Below are 20,583 nucleotides of genomic sequence, written 5' to 3' on the forward strand. Positions count from 1 at the left end.
CACACTTGGCCTTGGAGAAGGCTGTGAAGTACTCGGAAGGACAGGAAGGAACGAACACAGCTGGGTGGGCTTTGGGTTTCGTTTTCCAGGGGGCTGGGGAGGGCTCTGGTTCCACACCTGGGAAGGCAGAGCGGCGAGGAAGACAATAAATAAAACCCTGAGCCCGGCCTGCTTTGGTGCATCGTGGGTGCAGCCCCACACATGGCCTGTAACCGACAGCAAGAGTCAGGAGGGCAGCACCCGGGCAGCTGGTGCAGGCAGGCCAGATGTGCAGCCAGAGGTCCCCTCCAAACAGTCCCAATGCCCTGCAGGGCACGAGGTAAGACCGGGCCAGGCTCCGTAGGCCCTAGCTGTCCATGTCTGAAGGCGTGGTCTTTTTCCTCGTCCGAACCTTCAGGGAGCGCGTGGTGCCCTGTGGGGAGAGAGAGCAGGCACCCCGTGAGAGATCCGGGCTGAGGCGGCCACCAGGGCAACTCGCTCCCCTTGTGCCTTCCTCACCACCGACCTCCCGCACCGGCGGCTTCCTCTTGACCACACGCAGACTCTGGGTACGGCCCAGAGGCTTCTCTCGGGGCCGCGCTGATGGCTGGGGGACCACTTCTGTGTCTGACCAACACTCATCCTCGGTGTCACTGTCCTGCAGGCCCCCTGACCGGTACCCTGTTGTGGAGGAGAGGGAGGCCGGGAGGCAAAGCTGGGCACGGACACAGTCTGAAGGCCTGGGGCCAGCTGAGCCAGGCTTTCCTCTGGCCCTGGGGGGAGCCACAGCTGGCCTGGAGGAAGCCATCCCTCTCGGGACAGCTCTGGCTTCCTCTGTCCACTCACCGATGGGTGGCCTGCGGTGGGGTACCTGGTCCTCCAGGTAGAGGGGATCCTGGTAGGTGGGGGCGGGGGCATCGGAGATGGTGCGCAGGTCCTGCATGGAGAAGCTCCGCAGCCTTCCGGCCAGTGCGCCCTGACTCTGCAAGAGAGTGGGATCAGCTGCACCGCCTGACGGAGGGGGGCAGGGCTCCTGGCAAGAAGGGGCCTCAACCAGGGGAGCTGCCCAGGAAAATCAAGGCTGACCTGCAAGCAATTCCTGGGGCACAGGCCTCAGAACCGAAAAAAACACGGCAACCTCCTAGCCCTGTGCCTCTGTGGCGCCAGCAAGAAGGTAGGGCCTAGGGCCCAAGAGCAGCCGCTCACGGTCAGTGTCAGCCAGGGAAGTCTGAACTTCCAGCTCTGTGCTCCTGCCAACGCCCCACCTGCCACCTCTCGTCCCTGTTCCCCCGGCCTGGACAGCTGCGATCTCTCGGCTCCCTGACAGACAGCTGGACTCGCTCAAAAGGCCCTGGGGGTGGGGGTGGGGAGGGGGGAGGGCTGGGGCCCAGGGCACCTTGGTGGCTGCCTGCACAGCAGCCGAGGCGGCAATGTTGAGGCCCCGCTTCCCAAAGCTGAGCACCGTCTCGTAGCTGCGCTCCTTGGCCTGCACGATGTAGGTGTCGATCTCCTGCAGACACGGTGTGGGGAGGGGGAAGCTCAGGCGCACAGCCCTAGTCACTCCTCTGTGGCCCAGAGAAATCACTGGGAGCCACGCCTCCCAGCCCACCCCACCCACAGAGCACAGGGCTCCCCATCCACTCACCGGATCCTACACCTCAATGATCGGCCGTGCTCCAGCCTCCCCCCACCATGCCCAAACCAACTTCCAGCCGGTGTTTCACACCCCCTAAAGGTCATTCACATGTGTCCCCATTTGATTTTCCCAGAAGAGGAGGAAGGCTAGGCTCTGTCAAGGCCCCATGGCTAAACAGCAGTAGGACTGGGATTAGAGCCTAGGTGTCCCCAGTGTCTTGAGCTGCAAGTCCAGGGCTCTTCGCCTCACACCCACTCCTACACTGCCCGCCCTGCCTCCCGCTGCGGTACCTTCTCATGGCGAGACAAGGATGGGTGGACGAACTTGCGGTAAAGCAGGCTGGCCCCCTTGGTATAGGGCGAAAGCAGCCACAGCACAAAGGCCATCTTGATCTCGTAGTAGAAAGGGAACCTGTCAGAGCAGAGCGGGTAAGGTCCGCCCGGGAGCCAGGCCAGGGAGGACCACCCCCTCCCCGCAGCCCACAGAACCCCAGTGCCCATACCAGGAAATAAAGACGTCTGTGAAGGTCTCCACTGCCATGAAGAGTGCAAAGACGATCCAGTACATCATCCAACGGACCTGGGCGGGGAGGGGCGGGCAGAGAGGTCAGAGGCCAGCAGCTGCGCCTGCCGTGCCAAATCCCCTGTCCCGGGCTGACCCAGCCCCGAGATTCCAGAAAGCCCGTCCCACTGCATTCCCCTGGCACCTGGCTGGCCTTAGAAAGTTGCCTCTGAGAAGCCGCCACTCATTCCTGTACCCACCCCAACAGGCTGCACCCACAAGATCCTGCAAAGAATCCCAAGAGCCCATCCTCCATCCACACCCACTCTGCTCCAGGGTACGCCACCAGATTGTACCCCTGGAGGAAAGGGAGGCCAGCTCAGACTCGCCCACCTCGCCAAATCCTACCACACCCCCAAGGCTGTGGTCCCCCCACCTGAGCTGAGCCCTCCTGCCCACCCCCGCACTCACATATTCACGAATGTTCTTGGTCTTCACAGCCTTGTAGGAAGCATAAGTTGGGTACAGCATCCCAAACACCAGCCTGAAGAGCAGCCCCCAGAGCAGAAGGAGAGTGTGAGGGGCGCCACTCCCCACGCCCCTGCCAGGCGGCGGCCTCCCCCGCACCCCACGTTCCAGGTGGCAGTGCCTGCCCTGTTCTTCCCGCTTGGCTTGCGCGACCTGCACCTGAGTCAGTGCCCTGGAGGCCGCCTCCCCACCCTGCTGTTTACAAACATCCCAAGCCTGCCCAGGCCTGCACGAGTGGCCCATGGGTGCATGATGCCGCGAGAGCACAGAGAGCCACTCCACAAGGTGAGTGGGAGGCAGGCTTCTGAGCCATGAGAGCACCCAGGCAGGCTGTTCCCTCCCCTGGACGTGCAATCAGGCCCAGGGCCACCAGACCTGGCACTGCCAGGTTGCAGGCAAGGATATTCCAGCCAGGTGAGGAGTAGGACAGAGTGGGCAAGCTGGGGCCAGGGTGGTGAGTCACGTGACTGACTGCTCAGCTGGGAAGCCGGCACCTGGATTCTCTGCCCACAACGTGCCACATCCTGTGTTTGCCAAGGGGTGGCTGGCCGGCCTGTGGTCCTCCGTCCCACTCACCTGCCTGCAGTACGTGTGTGACTGCAGGGGGTCGCCATCAGCCAAGTAGGCTTGAGTGCGAGGGGACAAGCACATGGTGCCCAATGCCTTGTGCAGGCCCGCAGGCCCCTTAAGCCTTGCGGTGAATGTTGGAGGGAGGGGAAAGGTGTGACATAGCTCAGAAAAGCCCCCTTTTCCACCAGACATTCCCAGCTTCCACCCCAGGGGCGGGCTGACATCCAGGGATAGAGAGGGTATTTGAGCGGCCATACTCACACCACCAGGCGACAGATCATCCAGGACACCATCCTGCAGTCTCGGGAGCGAAGGGAGATCCCTCCAGGAAGACGCGCAGAGGGACGCTCACGCCTGCGCTGGGATGGGATCAACAGTGGAGGTGTGGAAACCACAGGGGCGCTCGGGCTGCCCCTTGGTGGAGGCGGAGCCCACCGCCCACTGACTCCTCAGTGCTGGAAGCCTGAAGAATGGGGAGACCAGCGGGCCGGGGCAAGCAGGAACTGAGTTGGGAGCCGGTACCGGCCGGCACGCTCTTCCGCCCCGCCGCTCGGGCAGTTACGCTCCGATCCGCACTTCCTGCCCCGGAGAACCAGGCGTTCGGCCCTTGCCGGGGGCTCTGTGGGTCCCGAGCCAGAGGTGGCTGGTCGCAGCCTGCGTTCGTGCGGGTACCCACGGCCCCAGTGCGCCAGGACACCTGCACAGTCCTCGGGGCGGAGTTTGCAACTCACTTGAAAGTTGCACGGAACTGGGCCCTGCCCAACCCCAGGTCTCCGGCGCGTGGCGCAGGCGCAGTGCGGCCGCGGAGGGGGCGGGGCGAGGTCAGGGAGGTGAGAGGCCTGCCCCTTAAAGTGGCGATGCGCCTCCGACTGGTGGATGGGGACCGTAGGTTGAGTAGCCCTCCGAATGGGAAAGATTTGGGGGTAGGAAGCGGAAACAAAAAGGTGCGGACTTCCCTAGTGGGGTAGTGATTAAGAATCCGCCTGCCAGTGCAGGGGACACGGGTTCAAGCCCTGGTCCGCGAAGATCCCACATGCTGCGGAGCAAGTAAGCCCGTACGCCACAACTCCTGCGCTCTAGGGCCCGCGAGCCACAACTACTAAAGCCCGCGTGCCTAGAGCCCGTGCTCCGTAACAAGAGAAGCCACCTCAATGAGAAACCCGCGCACCGCAACGAGGAGTAGCCGCCGCTCTCCACAACTGGAGAAAGCCCGCGCGCAGCAATGAAGACCCAATGCAGCCAAAAATAAATTAATTAAATAAATTTTTAAAAAAAGTGCGACGGGGGAAGAAAGAAATGAAGGAAATCTGGAGTCCAGAGTTTTCGCGGATCTTCACTAGCTCCCCTCTTTTGCCTCGTTTTCTCCTTCTGTGAAATGGGAATGGGCATGAGATGGGTCGACGTCCCCCGTTAGAGGCTCAGGTGAGAACTAGAAGGTTTGGCTGGGCACCAGCAAATCCGGGTCTTATAGCACTAGGTCGGGAGATCAGTAAGCGCCTCAAGCGCCTCAAAGATGCTGAGGTGACCTGGAGGAAAAGTGGGGAGGACGTGGAGGGGAGAGAACCTGAGGGACTCATCACCCCCATCCCGCTCACCCTGCTGAAGAGTGGGCTTCAGGAGTTGACTTCTCTCTGGGATACCTTTCCAGAGCCCACATCCTTGGGCAGGCTGATTTGAAAGATTCTGGGTGGAGTCCCCAGCCCCCCATATCTTCTTCCCCCAAAGTTTGAAATCCCACCTATTTCCGAGAGTCAAGAACACAGATATCCCTGAGACCTTAACAGTATCAACGACTGCCATTTTGTAGTGCATTTTTGAGCGCAGAGACTTGATCTTTACAAAGATCTTTTTTTTTTTTTTTTTTTACCATTTAGGAAATAGGCTCAATGGTGGAAAGTAACTTGCCCAACGACACCTGATGGCGAACGATAAATAAGTGCTTAGAGGGCGCAGTGGTTGAGAGTCCGCCTGCCAATGCAGGGGACGCGGGTTCGTGCCCCGGTCCGGGAGGATCCCACATGCCGCGGAGCGGCTGGGCCCGTGAGCCATGGCCGCTGAGCCTACGCTCCGCAGCGGGAGAGGCCACAACAGTGAGAGGCCCGTGTACCACACACACACAAAAAAAATGCTTAGATTAATCAGTCTTCTGAGGGCAGCCCTGGGAGGGGACAGGGAATGGAAAAGCTCCTCTAGGAGGAAGGTGTGTATCTGGAAGAAGTTGAGAGGCTCAAAAGAAAAGGCTTACAATATTGTAAATCAGCTATACTCCAATAAAAAGTAATTAAAAAAAAAAAAGAGAAGGCAAACGTTGCTGCTTCTACAACTTTCCACGTGGGGCTGCATTCTTTGTACCTCTTCTGCTAGGTGCCTCATTCCTCCCTCTGAAAATGGGGAGCGCATCATCCCCCCCGCACCCCGCACAGCTTCCCTTCTGCCTCGTAGGGCTGAGGTGAGGGTGACAGCAGAGCTGCCCAGAGCGTGGGGGTGGAAAACTTGGGCAGTTATTACTTTTTATTAGAGCTACAGTTAACACTCACCATCTATCAAAAGGATGGAATAGCTAATGATGGAGGGAAAGGAGGCTTCTTGGGAATAAATAAACACTCAGTGATTATATAGTCATAATTATCATCATCAGTTTTATTGGTGTTGCTGAGTGGGAGAGCTTGCAGTGAACCTGGCCCACAGGAGAAACTCCCCCAAGGCCCTGATGCCTCCCTCCCCCCACCTAATCACCTCCTCACATTGGCCCTAGCTCCCACCCTAGTTTGGAGGAACAAGAACCACCCAGGGCTAGGATCCCCTCAGGAAGGTCCTGGCCACCATCCATCTCTGGACACAGACATTGTAATGAAGGTGAAAAGTATCCTTGTCTCCTTGGAGCAAAAGGATATGACTGACCCTCTGGACAGCTCAGGAGGAGCAGGGGGTACAGAAAAGGGAATGGACATCCATTCCTCCAGAAGTTAGGGTACCTGGGCTGACTGTGTGCATGTGAGCCTCGGGCCTTTGGTACCTGCTGCAGAACTGCCTCCCCTCCCCCACCTTCGCTGCCTTCCAGAGTCACCTGACCTCAGCATCACAGGCCTCACTTTACCCCCATTCGCTGGAGAGGAGCTCCCCTGTGCCCACTCTAAGCCAACCCAGCGGGAACGTCTCTCACATGGAGACTCTTGGTCCCGATGACTGTGCTTGGAAAAATCTAAGGGACAAGATGTGAGAGGTCTGCTACTGAGAGCACGGAGGGGCGTGAGGCTGACAGCTGAGGGGGTCACCCTCCTGGGCTTTGGCAGTGAGTGGACTCTGCCTGTCACGCCCATTGGTCCTGAGCTGTTGACACAGTCACCCGGTTACACTGAGTTGCTAAGCAGCTCTCTGGACATATGATGACCCACCTCTGGCAGGTGACCAGGCAGGTATACGGTGGGCTCCATTCCCCACGTGCAGAAAGCTGGGCATTCAGGGGGAGAAGTGTCTTCCAACCCTGGCGGGTGCCCTGGGGGAAGTGACAATCACAGTGATGTTTATCTTTCTACCGGGCAACAGAGTGCCAACATGTCTGGGAGACCCAACCCTCTTTCCCTGGCAACCTCTCCCTGGCACAGCGTGAGGGCCCATTCCCCATTTGAGAAAGCAGGAAGGCATTCCCAGGACAGTGTGGCTGGGGGGGTCCCAAGAGATACCTGCTAAGTCAAGAGCACGTGACTGTGGTTTTAGGAGGTGGAAACCCAAACACATCACCTATGAGATTCCCTATTATGAGGAGTGGGCATCTGAGGCTAAAGGTAAGATGTAGGGTACAGGGGCTCTGAGACTGAAGATAGGTCAGGAACCCTAATCCACAGACAGAAGGTCTCCCCAAAGATCAACCTTCTCCTCGCCCACAAAGCAGCCTTCTCTGAGCCACCTGGGTATCTCCTAGAGTCCTACAATCAAAAAAAAAAAAAAATCTTAGTTCTGTGCCAGACACACGATTCTAAGCCTTACATATATTAACACATTATAAATCTGATGCATTCAAATCTCATTTTAACCCTCTCACATAGGTAGCACGATTATCCACATTTTCCAGATGAGGAAACTGAGATACAAATAGGCGAAGGAATATGGTTGAGACCTCCAAGCTAGTAAGTGGCAGAATCAGGATCGGACAAAGTAGGTTTTATTATTTACTTTACAGAAGGAGAAGCTCAGCTTAGAGAAATCAGTCGACTTGCTTGAAATCTCACACCCAGGGCCGAGGGTGGCAGCGATGACACATATTTGTCCAGCAGAGGGGGGTGGAGAGGAGACGGACTGCTGAGCTTGTCCTTGGCCCTGTTGGTTGGATTTGACCTGACCGAGGGACAGCCTCCAGTCCCAGCGGGCCCCAAGACTGTGATCTCCAAGAAGGAACACTTGGCCGTGAGTCAGCCCCAGGTGACGGAGACGAGTCACACTCACCCAGCACCTGAGCGTCATCACCATGAACTTCTGACCCCAGCACCAGCTACTCACTCCTCAGAGGGAGGGGAGCAGGGAGGAAGGGGGTCTGCAACTGATGCTGGCCCCCTGCAAGCAGCAGGGACAGACAACACAGCTCTGTTCTTAAGGAAACAGGTGCCGCTCACCATCACCATCGGATACCTGAGAGCCGTCAATGGGGTGGAAACTTTTTATTTGAAGCAAGTGAATCAGAGCATTGTCCCCAAGTGCCCCTGGGCATCCTCCTACCTGGAGGTCCCCACACAGTCTGGGCACAGGGAAGAGACTCCTTGCCCTGTGCCTTCCCTACCAGCCTAACATCTCAGAGCCCTCTGTTCCCAGCGTACAGCAGAGGGCAGCAGAAGCTTGGCTGCCAGGTGCCGCTCCCACAGGACCCTCCCTCCCTCCCCCCTGCGGCACTCAGCTTGCACTGAAAGGCAGTGCTCCTGGGGTGTGCCTCTGTGGTTTGGAGGGGCACCAGGGCCCCCAGGATGCTCTTCAGCCCAGCTCCACTCCTGGCACCTGCCCAGATGCCTCAGGTACTTGCAGTGACCCTGGCTTGGCCAGCCCTTGGACGCACCCAAAGGAGCCAACACAGCGCAGGGTCCATATCCCAATGGTGGGGCTGAACCAGGGTGTGGTCTGGGGCTGGGGTGGCTACAGGAAAGAAAAGCAGAAAGGCTTTCATCTGGGTGGTCTCCTGTTCACCAGTGAGCTGGATTCAGGGTCAGAGAAGGAAACTCCAGTGAGCACTGAGACAGCGCTGGGAAGAAGGCAGGGTCTGCTGGAGCTGTTGTTATTGCTTCGGGCAGAGGGGCTTTGCCCCCAGGAGGTCAAGCTGGTGTCCAGAGGTTGGCACCACCATTCCAATCGTTTTCAGCTGCAGGCTGGCCACACCAGGGGTGAGCAGAGGAGGACAGGTACTCTGTGCCCCTCCAGGAAGAGAGGCAAGGTCATGGAGGGGACCCAGCACTGAATCTGCATGTGTGCCCATGGAGATGGGAGTGTAGACAGGTGTGTGTGCGTGTAACTGAGGGAGTCTGTCCGTGTCGACGTGTGCGTGCAGAAGGCGGGGAGCGTGGGTGAGTGCACCCGGCAGTATGAAGGATGTGGCCATGGGCTGCGATGCAGAGCATAAGCAGGTAAACAGACACCTGGAGCACCAACAGGAAAGACCAGAGGGTCAGAAGGATAAGCTGAAGAACAGGAGGGAGCGGTTCAGCCTCCAGCCCTCCCAGGACCCCTCCCTGGGCCAGAGCATGTGGAAGGCAGCAGAGCAAGGGAGGTGGTGTGGGGTGAACCGGCATCCACATGTGGGAGGGCACCAGGGGCTGGGTTGTCTGGTGCGTATACAAGACTTCATGCTGATTACAGTGAAAATTAAGTGGCATCCCTGGGCTAGAGTCCACAGTACGGTCCATGCTGGCCGGGGGGATGTGTACGTGAGGGCATGTATGCAGGTTGGCTACATGTGTCTTCACACGGGCAAACACGCTGCTCCCCCGGAGGCTCCACCCAGCCTCCAGTGCTCCGAGGAACCCAGAGGCCTCGGACCCCCTCTAGGCACTGAGATCCACCACCACGTGTCGGTACACAAGTGTCTGTCCCTTGAAGCTGGGGGCCAGGAGCAGCTGGGCGTCCCCAGCAGGCACGTAGCAGAAGGCCCGAGGGGCCTGCACCGCCAGCTCCTGGAACCGCACAAACTTCTGCCGCCCCTCATCCCACTGGTAGATCTGTGTGAAGGAGAAGTCGCTGCCCAGGGCCAGGTAGCGGCGGCCACCCACCAGGAAGGGCTGCAGGGCCAGCGAGCCCCTGGAGGGCAGCGCCTGCACCTCGGAGAAGCGGGTGCCCTCCCAGCGCAGGATCTTGGAGTCACCGATGTAGCGGCTGAGACACAGGTAGCTGTCGCGACCTGCGCGGAAGTGTTTCACAGCCTGGGCATCAGGCACCTGGGTCACCTCGCCCTGGGCCACAAACTGCTTCTGGGTGCGACTCCACTGATAGATGATGGGGGCCTGGGAGCTGCTGGACACGATCAGGCGTGGCTTGCCCTCGCCGTCTACAAATTCCAGGTCAGTGTCACGGTGCCAGGCATGCAGGGCCTGCTGGGAGTAGAAGCCGTTCTGGTGCCAGCGGTAGAGGCTGGTGGCCCCCGCCTTGGAGCTGTCAGCCACGGCAAAGTACCAGTCGCCATCGATGCGGAAGGCCTCGAGGTCATTGGGCTTGCGCACGCGCTGAGGGTCGATGTCCTGCAGCTTGGTGAAGCGCGTGGTGTTGGGGTCCCAGTGGTAAATGTAAGAGCCACCAAACAACTGGGCCACCACCACATACAGCTGGCTGTCCACCACCATCGGCTTGCAGTGCACTGCAGAGGGGGCTGCAGGATGGAGGGAAGCGAGTCAGGCAGCGTCAGGGGGCCTGCGAGCCCCTGCCCCACGCCACACCCTCAGAAAAGTGGGTTGGTCCCTTCCAACGGTGGGCGAAGACTAAGTCTCTTTGCTACAGTATTCTCTCCCTGCTGAATATCCACTGGGTGCTCGATGCTTTCTAATTGTCTCACAGCTAATAATCAACCTCAGCGTCACCCTCCCTTTGCTCTTGACCCCAAGGTTCAACTATAAGCTGACACTGAGCACAAAGTAGGCGCTGCTAGATATCGACCGATTGTATAACCGTCATGTCCATTATTGAACTTTTATCGTGTACAGTCACTGTGCTAAGTGGGACCACATTGCCTCAATGAATCACGCTGAAATACACCCTATTATTTTGTAATTTCACACAGAAAGTAACTGAGGCTCGGAGTCTTAGTGACTTGCCCAAGGCTACCCCACTGGCGAATGTCGAGGCAGGTGAAGGAGAAAGAGTTTGAACACAGCCACAGCTGGTGACAAAGCCTAGGTAAACAGAGCCTTGGAGCCTTGTGTATGAAAACACAATCCCCCAAGAGCTCCCACTTGTGAGAGGGCTTTTATGTACAAGAACATCTGCACCACAACCAGATTGCCCGGATCCGTTCTCAGGCACCGGAGTCGTGTGCGGACACACTCTCGCCTCTCTTGGTGTCCCCAGTCATCACCTCTCCTCTCCTGCTTGCCAGCGCTGCTTCACCACCCTCCTCCTCCTCGTGACCCCACCTGTCTCCCAAGGGAAGCCTGTGCTGAGCCTCAGGCTCTGGAAGTCACCGCCCTGAGTCCTTTCCACAGCCTTGGTCTGTGCACCCAGATGCTGATGACTCCCCCAGCTCCTGAGCAGCAGCTTAGACCCTCCTTCCCCCCACACCCACAAGCCTCTCAAACTCTGGCATTGCCGAGACTGAGCTCCATATCTACCCCCAAACCTGTGTTCTTGATTTCAATTGGCGGCTCCACCCAGTCACCCCATCCTGAATCCTGGGAGCCATCCCCAACACTGCCGCCCTCTCCCTCACCCACCGCTGACCGGTCCCTAAGTCCTGTCAACCCTCCCTTCTGCTTTCTCATACAGTTTGTGTAAGATTGGTATTATTTCTTCCTTAAATGTTTGATGGAATTCACCATCTGGCCCCGGAGTCTTCTTTGGGAGAAGGGTTTTTTACGTAACGACTTCAAGTTCTTTCATAGATACAGGGCAATTTAAACTTTCTGTTTCCTTTTGTGTCAGTTCAATCCCCCCTTATTCTACTTCTCCATCCACACTGCTGCTGTCCCAGTCCAGGCTCCAGCTGAACCCCTTCTGGTGTGCCCACCTGTCTTGCTTCATGCCTAGCACTCTCCACACTGCTCACAGAGGGAATTTTCCAAAATACAGATTGGATTGATTCATACACTCTGCTCAGAACCTGTCAATGGCCTGGTCCTCATCTCTCTCGGGTCTCGTCTGCCACTCTCCACCTGGAACATTATGCTGTCATCCGGTGAGCTGCTAACTATTTACACGTGCATGCTCTCGCATGCTAAGCTGTTGCACACCCTCTTGACTTTGCTCATGCTGTTTTCTCTGCCAGAACACCCTTCCCACATTTTTTCTCCTAGCTAAGTCTCCCTCAGCCTTCTAGACTCGGCTTAAACTCAGCGGATCCCAAACTGAGCTCACTGGCCACTCCTATATCTCCCTTAGTTCTCTGGCACCGTCCAGTTACTTAAGCCAGGATCCTGGACATCACTCCTCCCTCTCCCTCATCCTTCAAGATTCAGCTTAGGCATCTACTCCACCAGGAAGCCTTCCTTGATTGCCCAGGGTAGGCCTCTCCTTTGTGCTCCCAGAGCATTATGGTCATATCTTCCTCCTAACACCTACGTATTATCTGGATGTTATGTGTGTATGTGTCAGCCTCCCCCCAAAGACTAGAAAGTTCTTATGTGCAGAGACCATGTTTCATCTATCCTTCTACCTATAGGAATTCAATGAACAGGAACAATGGAGCCCACCCCACCATAAGGACCACCGCAACCAGGCCAGGCACAGATACCTGGGATTCTATCATAGTCTCGAAGCCGCCTTTCAACATAGTCCCACTTGAGGATGGTGCAAGCGCTGGCTCCTGGCTGGGCCAAAGCCAAATAGAGGTCACTGGAGTAAAGGAAGGGCTCGGCCGACACCGCTGGGAAGGACAGGGTCTGGTACAGCACGAAATCTGCAGGGATGGGTCGGGCGGGGGGTGTGGTGGTTAGGGAGGAGGGTAAGAGCTTTCTGGGTGGTGAGGGTTACTCGACTGGCAAGGCAGGGTGCTGGGAGCTTCCCTGGGGAGGCCCAGCCTGATGCCCGAGGTGGGGCAGCTTCTTCCTACCTGTGGTGATGCAGTCGAACTCCCGCAGCGGCAGATCCTGCACCTTGTGCTCTTGGAAGCGGGGCGGGCTGGCGCAGTAGATGGGCGCCACCGTGGTGTTGGTGTGTGCCAGCCACTCCACCAGCCACTTCACCTTGCAGTCACAGTTGAGCGAGTTGCCCCGCAGGTCCCTGGATCACGAGGGTAATGGAGGGGCCTCAGAGAGGGACAGGCTCCCAGCTGCTCTGCCCACCCAGGCCATCTAGGTTTTCAGAAGTAGATATTGTCAAGGCTGCTGTTGGTTGCTCATGTGGCATCTTTGTGCCAGTTAGGAAAATGTTCCCCTTGGCGTGGGTGCAGCCCCGTGGACACGTGCTTGGCCAGCAGAGTGCAGGCTGAGTTTCATCCCCTACTTGCCTCCTTGGCCAGGTGCCTTTTGCAGTGTATGACCTGCACGACTATCTGTTGCATCCCAATTCCTCCAAACCTTCCACAATCCAGGGCTTTTGTGTTCTTGTAGAAATACTGATCAATGACTGTGGCTATGCTATCAGCCTTTAACGTAGATTTAAATCAAACATAGCTTTTAAAAGCGCATGTTTTAAAAAACATATATACATAACGTCTCGTGTGCATTTTAAGAGGGCCCACAGATGCCTTGAAGAACCCCAACTTGAAAGGCTGCCAATCTATATATAACTCAACCTAGCCTTCTCCCCACCCCAAACCCAAACCCTCCCAGCCTGTCAAGACCTTATGATCTTCCCAATTCTGGCTCCCACACCCCTCCCTCCAGGGACGTGTCCCTCTGTGCCATTGTCAAAAGAAGTAGGACTCAGGCCTTACAAGTCACTCAGGATGTCCAGGGGCCGAAAGATGTCTCTAGGCAGCGTCTGCAGGTTATTGTTGGCCAGTGAGCTGCAAGAGAGACCCCTGGGTCATCCGAAGATCGTGACGGAAGCCAAAGGCCACAGGAGACAGGGGGCTTTGGTCTGGTGTACGAGTGTGATGTACTCACAGGTGTGTCAAAGACTTGAGTCCTCTGAAGGTAAACTTGGAAAGTGCCCAGATGTCATTGTTCTCAATGAAGCTGGAGAAAAAGAGAACTTGTCTCAGCCACCAGTTGGGAATCCCGGACCCTCGACCAGCTACTTCCCATGCCCCACCTAGATTCCAGCCCATGACCCTAAGACAGGCTTCCACTCTGAATCTGGCGACATTAATGACAGGGCATCCGGGCGGGATGGTTTAGGCAGGGGGATGGATGAAATGACCTTCTGCTTGGGTCCTGCAGTCAGAGGATTCAAGGGCTCTCACCCCCTCACCTCCCCCCAGCCCTCCTCGCTCCCCTCCCCCTCAGCCCTCCTCCCTTCCACTTCCCAATTCCCCTTTCCTTCCCACGCACAGGTACTGCAGGTGAGACAGTCCTGTGAAGGCATTGTCTCCAATCAGTGTAAACTTGTTGGAATTGAGTAACCTGCAGAGACAAAGGTGGATTAGAGCTTCCAATGGCACACCTGCCTCGCCAGCCCCCAGCCGGCTGCCTCACCCCCGGGCCATGCCTCCCACCCTTGGGACCCCAGCAGAGAACCCCAGAGCAGCCTGGGCGGCAGGTCTAGGCAGGAGCCTGCTCTGGTCCCAGAAGCTCCCAGGGTCCTTATTTGCTCCTAGGGTAAGAACAGCCAGGGGCGGACCTTTCCTGTCAAGCTGGGTCCTTCCCCACTGCTCTGTGCTCCCACCCTCACCCCAGCTCTCTCCAGTCCCTCCCAGATGGATGGCAAGTTTGAGGATAACCACATATATTCTCTCCTGCAACTGGGGCTTCAAACATAAACAGCCCCTTTTAGAATTCCAGACCCTCCCGTCTTCCCTCCCTTTCAGTCCCCCAGCCTTTTCTTCAGAACCTGATCCCTGGGGTCACTTGTCTCTAAGATGAGCTCTCTCCCCTGCAGTGTCCACCCTCTGGCACCAGCCTAAGTTATTGCACCCAATTCTTTGGGATCTGCAGAGGAGGAAAGTCCATTCCTAACTGGGCCCCAAATACCCCCTTCTTTGCTTTTGTGGGCAACCCCCATCTTCCTTCCCCAAAACTGCTGGTCCCTGCAACCCTCCTGACTCCCCACTGCTTCACTGTTTGTGGCTCTCCCATTGGAGAGAAAGTAAGGGACGCCTGCCTCTTAACCTCCCAAGGCTACTCACAACCTCTCCCCTCTCCCCAGTCCAGGATCTGCCCCTTCCCCTGCCCGCCCCCACCCCTCCCCTGCCTCCTTCAGCAAGGCTCTGTCCATACAGGAACTGCAGCAGTGGCAGGTGGGAAAATGCTCCATCGTGGATCTCTGAAAAGGCAGCATTCACCAGCGTCCTGTAGGGGACACCTGAGTCAGTACCGAGGGGAGTATGCAGGGACTCTGCTGGGGTGGCATGAGGTGGACAGGGCAATGGTTTCTGCATACCCTCGCCCTGGAAACTCCCCATGTCACCTGGCTCCTCCCCCAACTTGAGGCTGTCTTTCCCTTCTCACAAGCTCACTGCCTGCCTTCCTCATCATCCTCCGCTACTGCCTCTCTGAGCACTAAGGACCTCAGCCCAAAGAAGGTTCCATTGCCCGCACCTTCTCCATCATCCAGACACCCGCCGTGTGCTGTTGAGGGATGGGGCACTGGGATGGGGGGGGGTGGATTCGCATCTTGCTCTCAGGGACCACACAGCCTGTCTAGTTCCTGAGGCCGCTTGCTGCAAGTGACAGGCTGGCTGGCCCCGTGCAGAGTGGCTGGCGAGACCAGTGGCAGGCATCTGCCCGTGCCAGGGCACTGTAGGAGTGTATCTCACTTTCACCCCTCCCCCTGCTGCCACCCTTCCCCCACAAGAAGCCTTCTGTCCTTGGTGTGACATCACAGGCAGGGGCCCCCATGCTCATGTAAACAGCCCCCTCCCTCCAAGTCCAGAGCCCTGCACACAGTAGGTCTCATTGATGCTGATGGTGGTGATGATTCATTCTTGGCCGTAAACACCAGCTTTCCCAGCCACGGCTGCTGAGCCTGCACGACTGCAGAGCTCCCAGCCAGGGCTGATGCCTGAATCTGCAGTCCTGAGGACCCCCTGGAGCCCTCCTGGTCCCCACACTTTGTAGAGGTGGAGCAGGGGTTCTCCCCACCCACTCCCAGAGCGGGTTTTTGCCTTCCTCCCCTCTCAAGCTCTCCCACCCCACCCCACCCGACCCCAGACGAGACCACTCACAGAGAGATGACCTCGGAGGGCAGGTTCCTGGGCACTGCCTTAGAGTCCACGCAGAAGGCGGTGTCCCTGGTGCAGGAGCAGCTGGGCGGGCACGGGGGCGTCTTGGGGGGCCTCTTGGCGCCGACTTGCAGCATTAGGCAGAGGCCCAGCGTGGACAGCGCCAGCAACCCGAGCCCCGAGCCCAGCCTGGCCCGCAGCCCCGCCATGCTGCCTGCGAGCTCCCGCCCCACCGCTCTCGGCCACCCCGCGCGGGCGCCACAGGCAGCCGCTGCCGCAGCTAGGGCCCCAGCCGCCCGCTGCGGAGAGCGACTCCTCGGGCCCTCGGGCGCCGGCGGCCGTCCCCTCCCCTGCTCGTTCCCGCGAGCCGAGCCCTCGGAGAGATGCAGAGATGCGCGGAGCCCGGGACGAGCCGAGGGCTGACCAGCTGGGAGTACGCGGACTGCGGCGGGCGGCGGGGGCGCGCTGGGCGGAGCGGGGAGTCCCGGGCGGGGAGTAGCCACTGAAAGGAGTGGTTGCGGCCCTGGCCGCTGCACACCCTGCGGGCGGTCTCTGGGGCCATCTGCTCGTGGCTGTGCGTGAGTGCGTGTGTGCGAGGTCTCCTTGTGCATCCTGCACGCGTGCACACCTGTCTCTGCACGGGCACAGGCACAGGCACATATTCCCCCGGGCAGGCATTTCTGCGCTATGTATAGATCCATGAACCTCTGTGTACCTGTGCGTATGTCTTGGCGCTCAGCGGCCTCTAAGCAGAGTTCATGGGCATGTCATGTGTCATAAGTGACATGTGTGTATCTGTGTTCACGTCTCCACAGGCTAGTAAACAGAATGTGCCTTTGTGTCTGTGGGAGCTGAAAGGGGAAATATCACTGGAGTTGGAATGGGAATGTGTGGAATTCCAGAACATTCCTCACTGAATAACCACAGCCTGTTGGAGCTGGAAACGGCCTTGGACATTTCCAGTCCAGCCCTTTGTTTAACAAACGAGGAAACTGAAGCCCGTATCAAGAGGAAAGCAGCCCAGCTTGATAGCACATCTACTACGTGTTGTGTACTCTACTTACTTAAGTGCCTCAACCTTCTGAGGTCTTTGATATTAATCCCCTTCTACAGATAAGAAAAGTGAGGCCCGTAGTACCCGAAGAAGAAAGTGACAGAGCAGGGATTTAAATTCTCCTGCCCAGCTCCAAAGTCCACAGCCGTTCTTCTACACCAGGGGTTTTCAAAGTCTGGTCCAGGGAGCCCAGAGGCCCTTGAGAACCTTCCAGGGAGTCTTTGAGGTCCAAACAGTTTTCCTAACAATGTTAAGACATTATTTGCCCTTTTCACTTTCATGCTCTTATAGAAGTACCCTGGAATTTTCCAGAGGTATCTTCTATTCAACTGAATTAACAAAATTAAAGAAATTTCCAAAAATGTAAAACAATGACAGTCTGCTCCCTAATATTTTTGCTTTGTAAAATAGTTAATCTCATAAAAATTTTTATGTTATGTATGTTATAACATAGAATGGGTTTATTATTGCTATTTTAATTAATTCATATTTTAAAATTTCTCAGTAAACATCAATGTGGTAAATATCAATAGGTATAACCCACATAAACAAAAGCACTTTGGGGTCCTCGCTACTTTTGTAAGAGTGTTAAGGGGTCCTGCAGCCAAAAAGTTTGAGAACTGCTGCTCTCTACTACGTTATTTCCCAGGGGTGTGGAGGGGGTGTTTGATTGTCCCAAGAGCTCACAGTTACAGTCAGTTGGCTGGGCTGCCAGTCCAGCGCTCTTTCCATTAGTCCAGGAAACTGAGATCGCTAGGTATAAGATGCTTCCCCAGCTGTCCCCAGCCTCTGCTAGCAGGGGATTCTCTGGTCTGAGCTTAAGTCCATGTTCTCCCAGCCAGGGATGCCCCTGCCCTTGGGTGCTCACTTGCTACTGCCCATCCAACTGCCCGTGTTGCCCTCTCCATGCCAGCTTGTGGGAAGACAAGCAGTGGGGGTGGGGAGAGTGGCTGGGGCAGCTGGGCAACCATCCCCCCCACCCCCGTCCCTGGCACGGCTCTGCCCAGCACACAAAGGGCAGAGTGAATCTTGTTCATTCCCTGCTGCTGAGGGGCTGGAAGGAGGAAAAGGGGAGGCACAAACAGGAGTGGCTGCCATGGGGTTCTCCATCACCCACATTCTCAGAGAGGTTTAACTCAGAGACAGACAGAAAGGGGGACTCTGGGTCCTATTCTTTCCTCTCTGTTTTTTTAAAGATTTATTTATTTTTATTTTTGGCTGCGTTGGGTCTTAGTTGCGGCACACGGGATCGTCGTTGAGGCATGCGGGATCTTTCGTTGTGGCACGCGGGCTTCTCTCTAGTTGTGGCGTGCAGGTTTTCTCTTCTCTAGTGTGGCACACAGGCTCCAGGGCTCGTGGGCTCTGTAGTTGTGGTGTGCCGGTTCCAGAGCGCGTGGGCTCTGTAGCTTGCGGCACATGGGCTCTCTAGTTGAGGCGCACGAGCTCAGTAGTGTGGCACAGGCTTAGTTGCCCCGTGGCATGTGGGATCTTAGTTCCCTGACCAGGGATCGAACCCGCGTTCCCTGCATTGAAAGGCGGATTCTTTACCACTGGACCACCAGGGAAGTCCCTGGTCCTATCCTTTTTTTCTTTTTCTTTTTCTTTTTTTTAAAGAATACTCTCCAGCCCTAAAGCTCCACAAATTTTGCTTCCAATTTCTGACCATTTAAAAAAATTATTTATTTATTTGGCTGTGTCAGGTCTCAGTTGCGGCATGTGGGATCTTCGTTGTGGCATTCGGAATCTTTTGTTGGGAAGGAATCTTTCCTTGTGATGCACAGGCTCTTCGGTGCAGCGCAAGGGCTTCTCTCTAGTTATGGCATGAGGGCTCCAGAGTGCATGGGCTCAGTAGTTGCAGCACGCAGGCCTGGCATGTGGGATCTTAGTTCCCCAACCAGGGATCGAACCTGTGCCCCCTGCATTGGAAGGTGGATTCTTAACCACTGCACCACCAGGGAAGTCTCCGTCTGGGTCCTATTCTTAGCTACTGAGAAGAGGTGCCCTGGCGGTGAAGTAGATGATGATAGTCGTGAAGATTGGACTTTCACATCATGATGTCATTGGAGCCTCACAACAGCTTGGAGAGGGGGACAGGACAGGCTGTATTAGACCCATTTCGCAGATGAACACACTAAAGCCAAGAAAAGCAGAATGACTTATTCAAAGTCCCAGAGCTGAGCTGGCCAGTGAAGCACTGAGGACATACTGAAGGCATAAACTACTGACCCCTCACCAGGAGCCCCCCCCACGTTTGGTGACAGTCTTATTATCATTGAATAGAGTTACATGTTGGCTGCCTGCATGCTCCTTGCCCTGAGGGAAGCCTCAGGAAAGCATGGTCTCAGGGCTGGTCCCAGGGCCGGCAGGATTTCTGGGAAGAAAGACAACCAAAAAAACCCATGTAGCTGTTGGGGACAGCAGTGCCTGCTAAGTGGCAGATGAAAGTGCATCAGGAAGGCTGGGTGATCTTGGAGGAGGGAGGGGGCGCCATAGGCTGGGGTGGTGAGCACAGATGAGGCGTCATTGGTTCTTGCCTGGCCTTTTAGGGTCGGTGGTATTCAGAGAAGTAAAGAGGCGTTGAAGGTGCGTTTTCCAGGAAGGAGAAATGGCCTAAGTAAAGGCCAAAAATGTAAAAGCCTGCAGCAGAGGGCTGGTGTGGGGGACGAGGTGACAGCCATGCATGCCCAGCGGAAGGTTCTGCCCCCATTCCTGAGAAGGAAGACAGGAAACCTCTACCAGGTCAGTGCCAGCATCTGAACTTCCCTTATGAAACTTGAGATCACCCTTCCTTCCCCAACCTCCAAATAGGCAAAAACAAGTTAAAAAAGAAAGAAGAAAGAAAAAAACAAAGTTGTAAGAACCACAGTCTAAGGGCAGCCTGCAGGGGAGACTGAGGACCCAAGAGAGCAGCGGCTTCTTTCCAAGGAAGAGATCCCTTTCCCAGCAGCCAGGGATGATGGCAAGCCCTAAGCACAGCACCTGCTCAGAACAAGCCCCACAGCTGGACTATGCGCCCCCTGCCCCAGATGCCCACAGGGACCCCCGAGATGCTTGCCATTCTCCTTGGTTCTCCCGCTGGCCCGCTGCCCACCTGGCTCAGGTCCAGTATTCGTGAGTCAGCCAATCAGTCCCAGTGTTGCCAGGACAACCAGGGGCGGGAGTGGGGGCCCTGGGGTGGGCAGGGGTGGGCCCTGCAGGCAGGCTGTCTCCTGCATCTGGCACCTGCACGCAGCTGAAGCTGCGCACAGTTGAGAGGAGGATGCTTCTTCCCCCTTTCTCCCCGGAGCCCCCTCCCCCTCTTTCACTCCTCCTAGGACACTTGCTGCTAGAGGCTTAGGCAAATATTTAAAGTGGCAGCTGGGGGGTGAGTAGGGTGGGGGAAACAAACACTTCTGTCCCTCTCTCCTTCTCTGAGCTTCTCGGGGCTCTCAGCTCAGATGCCATGCCATTGTGCAACCTGGCGGCTGAAGGCTTTCCAGCTGGAGAGGGGGTCCTTGTGGGGACACGGGATCCTGCAAGGGCTGGAGAGCTGGGGGCGAGCTCATGACTGAAGGGCAGGGCCAAGGTGCGAGGGGGCCCCAGCAAGGGACAGGAATTGGGGTGAAGTGTTGGAATTCAAGTACAAGGAGGACAGGGGGTGAGGCCAAGAGAGGAGTGAGGTATGGGGCTCTGACTTAACACTCGCGTGAAAGTTTAGAGGTGGAGGCGCTGTAGGGACCACCTGGCCCAGCAAGTGGAGGGAGCCCAAGAGAAAGGATGCAGCCATTAGTCAATGTGGTTTAGTACAACAAAACAACAGAGATGGCTTTGGGCAAAGAGGCAGGAAAGAGGTAGAGAGGAGAAGAAGATCCAGAAAGTGGTTCATATCTG

The 20,583-nt window shown here is 56.7% G+C and overlaps 2 protein-coding genes across 5 annotated transcripts; both read right to left on the reverse strand.

Moving 5' to 3' along the window:
* Positions 1 to 136: 136 nt before the first annotated feature.
* Positions 137 to 3,964, reverse strand: REEP4 (receptor accessory protein 4). 4 transcript variants are annotated; one of them, XM_060015133.1, is made up of 9 exons: positions 3,946 to 3,964; positions 3,476 to 3,573; positions 2,588 to 2,660; positions 2,118 to 2,194; positions 1,906 to 2,026; positions 1,376 to 1,489; positions 826 to 961; positions 506 to 660; positions 137 to 412 (listed from the first exon to the last, which is right to left on the reverse strand). In XM_060015133.1, the coding sequence occupies exons 2-9, from the start codon at positions 3,505 to 3,507 to the stop codon at positions 347 to 349; spliced, it is 774 nt and encodes a 257-aa protein (XP_059871116.1). In that variant the 5' UTR covers positions 3,508 to 3,573; positions 3,946 to 3,964; the 3' UTR covers positions 137 to 346. The 4 variants fall into 4 exon arrangements, with proteins under 4 accessions (XP_059871116.1, XP_059871115.1, XP_059871117.1 ...); XM_060015132.1 differs by lacking the exon at positions 3,946 to 3,964 and adding an exon at positions 3,737 to 3,939; XM_060015134.1 differs by lacking the exon at positions 3,946 to 3,964 and having other exon boundaries at positions 515 to 660; positions 3,476 to 3,939.
* Positions 3,965 to 7,365: 3,401 nt separating this feature from the next.
* LGI3 (leucine rich repeat LGI family member 3) lies at positions 7,366 to 15,883 on the reverse strand. The gene is made up of 8 exons (XM_060013558.1): positions 15,663 to 15,883; positions 14,716 to 14,787; positions 13,831 to 13,902; positions 13,444 to 13,515; positions 13,272 to 13,343; positions 12,447 to 12,616; positions 12,129 to 12,293; positions 7,366 to 10,055 (listed from the first exon to the last, which is right to left on the reverse strand). The coding sequence occupies exons 1-8, from the start codon at positions 15,866 to 15,868 to the stop codon at positions 9,238 to 9,240; spliced, it is 1,647 nt and encodes a 548-aa protein (XP_059869541.1). The 5' UTR covers positions 15,869 to 15,883; the 3' UTR covers positions 7,366 to 9,237.
* Between the last annotated feature and the right edge of the window lie 4,700 nt (positions 15,884 to 20,583).

The sequence above is a fragment of the Delphinus delphis genome, chromosome 6 (genome assembly GCF_949987515.2).
Source record: "Delphinus delphis chromosome 6, mDelDel1.2, whole genome shotgun sequence".
Classification (NCBI taxonomy): Eukaryota; Metazoa; Chordata; class Mammalia; order Artiodactyla; family Delphinidae; genus Delphinus; species Delphinus delphis.

Coding starts and splice junctions, on each gene's coding strand:
- REEP4 (XM_060015133.1), bottom strand. CDS start 3,507: ATGGTGTCCTGGATGATCTGTCGCCTGGTGGT. Junction 962..1,375: donor CTGTGCAGGCAGCCACCAAG/GTGCCCTGGGCC, acceptor ACTCTCTTGCAG/AGTCAGGGCGCACTGGCCGG. Junction 661..825: donor CCACCGCAGGCCACCCATCG/GTGAGTGGACAG, acceptor CCTCCACAACAG/GGTACCGGTCAGGGGGCCTG.
- LGI3 (XM_060013558.1), bottom strand. CDS start 15,868: ATGGCGGGGCTGCGGGCCAGGCTGGGCTCGGGGCTCGGGTTGCTGGCG. Junction 13,903..14,715: donor CTGCCACTGCTGCAGTTCCT/GTATGGACAGAG, acceptor TTGTCTCTGCAG/GTTACTCAATTCCAACAAGT. Junction 13,344..13,443: donor CTCAAGTCTTTGACACACCT/GTGAGTACATCA, acceptor TCTCTCTTGCAG/CTCACTGGCCAACAATAACC.